Raw genomic sequence first — 8,694 nt, forward strand, 5'->3', positions numbered from 1 at the left:
ACCTTCAAACTGGGCAGCAAAGGCACCCCGCAAGGATCGGTGCTCTCACCCCTGCTCTTTAATATCACACTCATACCAATGACTCGAATCCTAGAGCGAGTTCCGAACCTTTCGCACTCCCTTTACGCAGACAACATCACGCTATGGACGACTAGAGGGAGTGACGGCGACATAGAGCAGACGCTGCAAGCGGGAGCTGACATTGTCTCGGAGCGGGCGGAGGCGATAGGCCTGTCCTGCTCTTCGACAAAGTCGGAGCTCTTGATCACGCGTTACAAACCGAGAGGATCGGCCAGAACAACTCCTATCCCCATAGAGATCTACGTAAACAACGCCTTAGTCCCCGAAGTCCAAACGATTCGATTATTAGGCATGCACCTTCAAAGCAATGGAAAAAACACAGCGACAATCAACAAACTCACGGCATGCGTAAACCAGACGAACCGTCTTATTCGACGCATCGCCAACAAGCATGCGGGAATGAAAGAGGCGGGCCTCAGACGACTGGTTCAGGCCTTCGTGCTAAGCCGCTTCATCTACTCCCTTCCGTACCTAAACCTTTCTAAAGTAGAAAAGGAAAAGATCAACTGCTTAATAAGACAAACGTACAAGGCAGCCCTACATCTGCCGAGATTCACACCAACCACGAAACTCTTGAAAATGGGCATCCATAACACACTCGAAGAGCTAATCGAAGCGCACAGGATCGGCCAATACGACAGGTTGTCCACACACCTACAGGGAGACACATTCTCCGGGAACTAAAAATATGTTTCGAAACAACTAATACGAACGAAAGATCCGTACCCCGCGATATATTCAAGCACCTCGTAACGCACCCGATCCCAAAAAGTATGCACCCGGAGTACCACAAGGAGAGAAGACAGGCCAGAGCCAAATCTCTTCACAAGCTTTATGGGAACTGCGAGGAGGCAGTCTACGTAGATGCCGCCGAACACGAAGAGCGGGACGCCTTCGCGGTCGCCATCGTAGACCACAAATTTAAACACCTCTCCGCCGCTACCGTCCTCGGCAGACGAGCGGAAGAAGCGGAGGAATCCGCGATAGCAATTGCAATGACCAATACTGACTGTGGAATTATTTTCAGCGACTCAAAAACGGCCGTGCGTAACTTTGGAAAAGGCAAAATTCACGAAACGGCATATAGAATCCTAAAAAAAAATCACATTTCTCTCCTCGCCAGATTAAAATTATCTGGGTCCCTGCGCACTCCTCCCATCCGGGGAACGAAACGGCCCACAACATAGCTCGAGGATTCGTCAACCGGGCAGTGGACCAATCGTGCCTGCGAGAGGGGAAGGAACGCATGATAACATACCAAGAAATCACCATGTATTACAGGAATAGCAGACTAGAATACCCAGCCCCGGATACATCCCTCAGTAAAATCCAGCAAGTGACGTGGAGGCAGCTCCAATCGGATACCTTCCCTAACCCTTTCAAACTATCACTGGTCCACCCAGGGCTGTACACCCCCGAATGCACGCTTTGCGATGCCAAAAAGGCCGACCTAGCTCATATCCTACACATGTGCCCTGAGCTCCAACCCAAAGTCGAATGGCTATTATCTAACCCACTACAATGGGAGTCTGCGGTGACCAGCTCCGAACCTGTGGTACAACTGCGGGCGGTGAGCTGGGCTTTGGAAGTCGCCGAAAGACACGGTCTGACGGTCACATCACGAAACCAACGGCAAAAAGCCCATGGATCATTTAACAAATGTATTTCTTTTTCTCTCTCTCTCTCTCTCTTTACGGAAATAAAGTTTTCACCACCACCTTCACTTTCCTCGGTCCGCCGCCTCCTCTTGCTTTCATTCCGCCGTGCAGCAGTGGCTTCGGCCTGAGCAGCAGCACCCGACGCCTCGACTCCTGTCATTCTGCTTCTTCTCTTTCTCGGCATACGGTGTCATGCATGGTGCCACGCCGACGGCTTGAAAACGTAGCGCAGTGCATCATTCTTCTTCTTCTTCTCCTCCTGTGACGTCACGTGGTTTGCGCATGCGCAGCTGTGGCTTTTTCTAACGACGGAGCACACGCGAGACACGGAGTTGACTAGCCTAGTGAAGCTTTTCGCTTCAAAATGTGATGGGCCAGAAAGAAGCCAACAATTAACAGGGCGAAACATGAAAAACAGCAATGGAGGGTGAAGAAGCTAAAACTTTTGTGTGAAAAACAGACCATCTAAATAGTGTTGTTAAAATCTAAAATTTCCACTTAGAAAGGCTACAGCACATTTGTCAGAGAAATGAAGGCTTACCCACACACTGATGTTTAAACCAACGCATGCTCGCAGTCTCTATTACCTTGAGTGTAAACGTGTCACTTTATCACATTGTTTTTTTTTTCCAAGTTTGGCGAACATCCTGATTTCAGAGCATCACAATCGCAGTAGTGAATGTCGATTGAAAGTAAAGAAATGCCGTTCAGAAAAAAGTACTACTAATTGTTATGTACACTTCAGCTAATTGCCACTCATTACATTTACAGGTTTACAGGAAAAAGAACTTGCAGATGTATGACTACCGAATCTTGGAAAATATAAAGCAGTACGGACAGGTGAGCGGGCTTCTCTGATAAGGACTGGTGTTGCCGCATTCACTTAGCGCGTGTTTCATATACCAGATGTTTTAGTGAACCATTTCAAAAATTCTTCAAACAATGGGTTCAAAATAGCAAAGTCTACGTGGAGGGAAAACGTATCAGGCGCGGAGGACACAGTTTACGGAAAATCTATAGTTTACAAACATTACAAATGCCATTAATTACCTTAAAGTCACTAATTATATTTTCATTGTCGCAGTTGCGTTGTTAGTGCAGAGAGAAGTTTGATGCCGTGTGGAGACGATGCGATGAGGGTTTGAAACAAGAAAACCCATTTTATATTATTCTGCAGAGCAAGGAAATCAGAGCCATTTCAGCGCGAAATCGGAAACAGAACAAGAGACGCGCAGTGCCCTCAGTAAAAAGACCTACGCGAAGTGCGCTGATTGTGCATTGCAGTGATTACGGCACTGAATTCGAACTTCCTACTGTACAGTGTCGTGTCATGCTTTTCGTATTGCTCTGTAGCACTAAAAAATTAGAGCTACACCATTTTCAATCACTTTCCTTTCTGTTGTACAAAGTTTCAAGGCAAAATGAAGTATACATGCCTTGGCGCGATGCCGCTTACAGTTCTAACGCGACATCGCAGCATCGCAACACGTAATGACCGGACACCGTACATGCACCAAGTTTCCTTTTCGTCTTGTGAGCTCAGGTTCAGTTTCTAGCAGGAAAAAAAAATAACCCAATTCCTCCCTTTTCAAGGTTGTACATTTATCGTCGTTTGAAAAACTGTTATGGCATCGTCTTGTCCACGGCCTTGAAAGGCTCCTTGGCTCTAACCGCTAACTGCGTTAATTAAAATGTTAATTGCTTTTTACTTTGTTTCAGCAAGTTACCTGTGCAATTAGAAAATATTGTGGTAAATGGTGTCCGCCAAGGGTGGCAGTTTGTTCCTGCAATTTGTTTCTATTTAGAACTCAAATTTTTGATCAACTTTTTGAAAGTGTTCAATAAAACATCCTGTATATAACATGCAAATTAAGCTCGCATGAACATGTGCCAAACTTTGGGTGACAATCATTGTTGCTGTAACACAGTAAGGTCCGCAGAACGTGTTCTTCTATAAGAAGAAAAATATTATATCTGAACCCGAATTGGCTTTATTCTAGTAAGCATACAGTATTTTTGTAGGTTTAAGGAACATTCCAGTGCATGTTTTAATATTGGTCGTACCTGTAAACTGACGCAAAAACATTCTTGAGTCCTGCTACGATTCGTCATCGACTTGTGCGACAACCGACGTGGCCACAGCGCAGCATCAGGCAAAGCAGCTAGCATTTCGGCCATTTCAGCGCTGTGCAATCGGCCGCCCATGCTTCCTCCCGCGAACGTGTCCCAGCGTGTCGGTCACACGCGTCGAATGTGTGTGTGTTTGCGCGTATATGTGCAAACGCTGGCCAAGCCCGGCGCTCAAGGGAGAGAGTGTCGCGCTCGCCCGTCAGCAGGAGGTGGAGGAGACTCTTGTCGCGACACCGCGACTGAGTCATCACAGCTTGTTCGGACATGAATTATCTCCCTTGCCCTGTGAACTGACGAGCGTATAAAAAGCAGCGGCAGATTCCGCTGGGAGACACTTCGTAGAGAGACTACTTGGGAGACGTCGTAGAGGCGACGCCAGACACCAGTTTTGTGAGAGTGTCAGTTTTCTCTCCGGGCCAGCTTCTCTGCCCGTTCCTACGTGATGTTGAATTATACGTTGGTGTTGTTATTCGACGCCTCGACTTTGCTGGGACCGTTGATGCCGTCCGCCGAGCCAAGGAGCCGCAGGCCAACGCTACCTATGAGGCCGTGACCAGCGCGTAACAACTGGTGGCAGCGGTGCGATACCCAGGCGCAAGCCAAATATAACAGTCCTAAACCTCCTAGAACGGCGCAACTTCTGAGGAATAGTGTATGACCCCTCGCACACTCTTCATGCTGGCGTAGACTAACGAGCCCACGAAGGCGCAGCTCCTCTGTTTTGCTACACCGTGCGGTTTCAGGCGTAAAACGGCAGTTTGGCTAGGGCAGATAGTGACACGCAGAGGCCTACCACTACGACCGACAGTACGAACAGCTAAATCAAGTTTTTTTCTAGATGTCACTGTTTTATATGTCACCGAGAAGTCGTATGAAAGACTACTGAAAAAGGGTTGAGGGGGAGCCTTAGCTTTCAAGTCGAGCGAACGTTTCAACAAGAGGACTGGGCTTCGTCTGGTCCGTAGAAGTATGCAGTACCGGACGTATCCTAGAAGAAATTGTAGAAACACATATTGGCACATATATAGGGCAGGGGGGCAGCTGTATTTACTTTACACTTTCTGTCTTCATTGCTAGGTTGTTCTCAGATTCGCAAATTCAGCACCAAATACTAAAACGAATGGGTGAACTGTGAAATTCTGTGATTAAGGGCACATCATGTTTATGCCACCATCACAAGATCATCTTGCTCATGTACACAAGTACATTGCTCTCTTTCACAATCACAATTGTCACTCGGAAAACCACACGACAATTGTCACTCGGAAAACCACACGAGCATTCATGCTGATTTCATGCCCTTTGGGCATGAAATCAGCATGAATGCTCTGTCGCTCGGTGCGGAGACGTTGCCACCGTGGCCAGGTGCATCTCGGGCGTTCTATAATTCGTTTACAGGAAAGGAAAGGCGCAGTATCTGTCACTCGCGGAATCCCGCTATCATCCTCACGCAGTGGCAAAGCGCTCGGCTGGGGATCCAAGGGATGCAGGTTCGATTCCCGTTGGAGACAATGTTTATTAATTTATTTTTAACTCAAGCATTCTCCTTAAAGGTAAATAACAGTTGCATCCTACCTGTACTCACGTATGGGGCTGAGACGTGGACGCTAACGAAAAGGCTTTTACTTAAGCTCAGGACAATGTACAGAACTATGAACACAAAATGGTAGGTGTAACGTTAAGAGATGGGAAACGTGAAAATTAGGTCAGAAAAATCAGTCCAGTTAATGACATTCTAGTGAAACTCAAGACTGAGCATGTTGTGCGAAGAAAGAGCAACTAATTATCGCTAAGGGTAATAAATTGAATTGCAAGTGAAGGAAAGCATTGGAGAAGCGGTAGAAAGTAGATGAGCGGACGAGATTAAGACGTTTGCAGGTGTCAAGGGGATGGCTAGCATAGGACCGGGTTAGTAGGAGTAGTATAGGAGAGGAATTCGCTCTACAGTAGGTATAATCCGTCTGATGAAGATGACGGTGGTGGTAATTCTATATTTATTAACCTACATGCATTAAAATCACTAAAAACTAGAATGTTAATGATTTCTTTGCGTATATTACTCTTTCTCACCAGGTGAAGCCTCCTGTTTACCCTCTGGAACGCATCGCTCTTCCCGTGGCGCTCTTTTCGTCCGAAGGTGACACTGTCGCCGACAAAGCCGACGTGTCCCACCTCGTAGAACGCTTGGGCCCTAGGATTCTCTTCAACCACATTGTCCCTCCGACAGACTTCCGTCATGCTGATTTCATCATCAGTTACCACGCCACAGGTTTCCTTCACAAGCTGATGATTGACACCCTCGACAGCCGCTATGGCAAATAGGTGACGCTGGGAGAGACGTTTGTTGCTCTCGGTGTCCCGTTGTTAGTTTTTATTATTACTCTCATTAAGCAAGAAATTAATAATACATGTCTCCAGTTCTGCTTACCATCACATAAGCATGGGGTTTTCCATCACTCAATGACAAAATGCGTTGGCTGGTGACGGCACATACGGTAGCTGATTTACAACGGGGACATGTTCTCGAGATTAAGGTTTTACTAAGGATGCGAATTCTGTCAGTACAGCTTCACCTTTGAGCATTCTAAGAGTCTGCCTCTTGCTAGAAGTGTTAATTGCCCCGTAGCGTTGATGGGTGCACAAAAAATTATAATATATAAAAATGGCCGTGGTTTGCAGTCAGGGACGCTAGCTTAGCACGTTAGAGCTAGGGTAATGGTTGGCGTTAGAGCTGGGGAAAGCCCCAACAGCTGCTAAATACGTGCGGAATCCAGAGAACGAAACAATTTTTATTAATGTCGGGTTACGGATTGATCGAGCTCTCCTCAGAATAGACTGATGTGAACTTCATTGATGTTGGTGCAGCTTTAAACGTTTCGTCATGACTATTCGAGTGATGAGATTGACACCAAATACGCATACTTAGAAATGTGCATAGACTGATGAGCTTTCTTTGTGGCATAATGTAGAATCAATTCTTCAGGAAGCCGGTAAGTAGCGCACCTAGGTTAGCGTCACAGCAAGTTGGAAAATGAGGAGAAATATTTGAGTGCGTAAACGTTGTATTTTGGTGCTGCTACATTGGAGATGTTGACTGCGCAACGCAATTGCATATATTTAAACTTATTTGGATCGGAGCTTTTTGTGTGTATAATAATAATTGATTTAACAAGGCTAATCTCGGCATCTGAGATCATGAGGTGCCACTGTCCTGACACGGCGCACCTGTGAACGCACGAAATCTGCACCTCACGAGAAACAAGCAATATTTTAAATAAACAATGTGAAGGGAAGCCAACGTGCTTACAACGCAAATTAACTAGGTACTGTGTTGGATTATTATGCTATTTAGGTGCACCACTTTTGTAAATATTTTGTTCTAAGAAAATTGTTTACCATAAACATTTTTACTTCTATTGTTTTGCAATAATCTTATCCATTTTGCTTCGTTTTCATTCTTAAAGTTGTGAATTGACTTTCGCTACCTGAAACATCTTAGCAATAGGTAATACGTCTGCAATGTATAGCGGGATATTTTCAATGTGTTTTATATAATCTCAGATCTAGAATGCGCTCAGAATGTATTTTAAATAGCTGTGTTAATTGCTCTTGTGAATATTCGAAATATATTTTTAAAATATGTGAAAAATACAATATTTGAAAGCACACTTCGAGCATACTTTGAATAGATGAAAAATAGTTAGTTAGCTATATGAGGTTCTATGGCGCATAAGAAGCTACGGTATCACGTGCCAAACACAGGGTTAAATGTCTAGATTACTATAGTTGGGGTAAAGAATTGAATTTCTTGAGAAACGTTAAAACGTATGAAAAAAGAACAACTGGATGTTCCCCTAAAAGCAGTTCTGGATGAAATGGGATGCGCTGACTGTAAAATAAGTAAATATTTTTTTGCTCTGGTCTTCGTGTTTTGTGCATGCGATTAAAATGTGATTTACAGTGAACTCATCATTACAGAGTTCACGTATCTGTTGATATTTCTTTGTTAGTAATAATTGTGAGCTTAAAAATACATCATCATTCTAGCACATTGGCAATACATTAAAAATGTAATTTTGTAAAAAAAAAGAATAATTCCTCTGAAGTACATTTCAAGTCTTGCTCGATATTCAATATCTATTTAAATATCAGTCGAAAATGCTAGGCCTGAAAATACGTTTTGAGCTTATTTCGAAAACATGAAAAATACATATGTGCTTTAGCCTGTTTGCCGTGTATTCAAAACGTACTTTTGTAAGTACAAAATTATTTATTCTGAAGTACACTGCAAGAGATGCCCGATATTCGAAATGCCTTAAATGTCTGTTAAAAATGCTAAACCTGAAAATACGCGAAAAATAGAAATACGTTTTCAACATGCTGACAATGTATTCAAATGTACTTTTGTAAATATGAAGTTATTTAAAGTAGAATTCGAATATTGCTCGGCACTGAAACTTATGTTTAAAATGCACACTAACTATTCCAGCTCTCATCTCTATCGCACGTAGTATCAATCTTGACTAACAGCTGCATGCTACATAAATGCGTGATCGTATGGCATTACTCGGAACGTTGTGCAAAGAATGGTCTCGAGGAACTAATCTGATGCTAAAATTATCATACCTGGTGCCACATTGACATCCGCCAGGGATGAAGTCTACTGCTACACGATGCCGGTTGCTCTCGTCATGTGTCATTAAAGTTTCCACATCCACGCAACAATTCCTGTTTTGGTCATTTGCCGCCGCTCATGTGAATGTCTAATGTGAATGCCTTATGTCTAATAAAACTTTTTCTAAACACAGACTGATCATTTGTAGGT

At 44.1% G+C, this 8,694-nt stretch overlaps 1 protein-coding gene across 1 annotated transcript in view; it reads left to right on the top strand.

Moving 5' to 3' along the window:
• LOC146174643 (tear acid lipase-like protein) overlaps nt 1–6,684 on the top strand; it is a 44,818-nt gene extending 38,134 nt beyond the window's left edge. Inside the window, exons 9-10 of the mRNA XM_084585422.1 lie at nt 2,511–2,579; nt 5,943–6,684. Coding sequence (XP_084441548.1) covers nt 2,511–2,579; nt 5,943–6,191 — 318 coding nt within the window. The 3' untranslated portion in view covers nt 6,192–6,684. The remainder of the gene's footprint in view (nt 1–2,510; nt 2,580–5,942) is intronic.
• Nucleotides 6,685–8,694: the final 2,010 nt, after the last annotated feature.

The sequence above is a fragment of the Amblyomma maculatum genome, chromosome 11, assembly GCF_055883805.1.
Source record: "Amblyomma maculatum isolate TAMU_Amacu chromosome 11, ASM5588380v1, whole genome shotgun sequence".
NCBI classification, from domain to species: Eukaryota; Metazoa; Arthropoda; class Arachnida; order Ixodida; family Ixodidae; genus Amblyomma; species Amblyomma maculatum.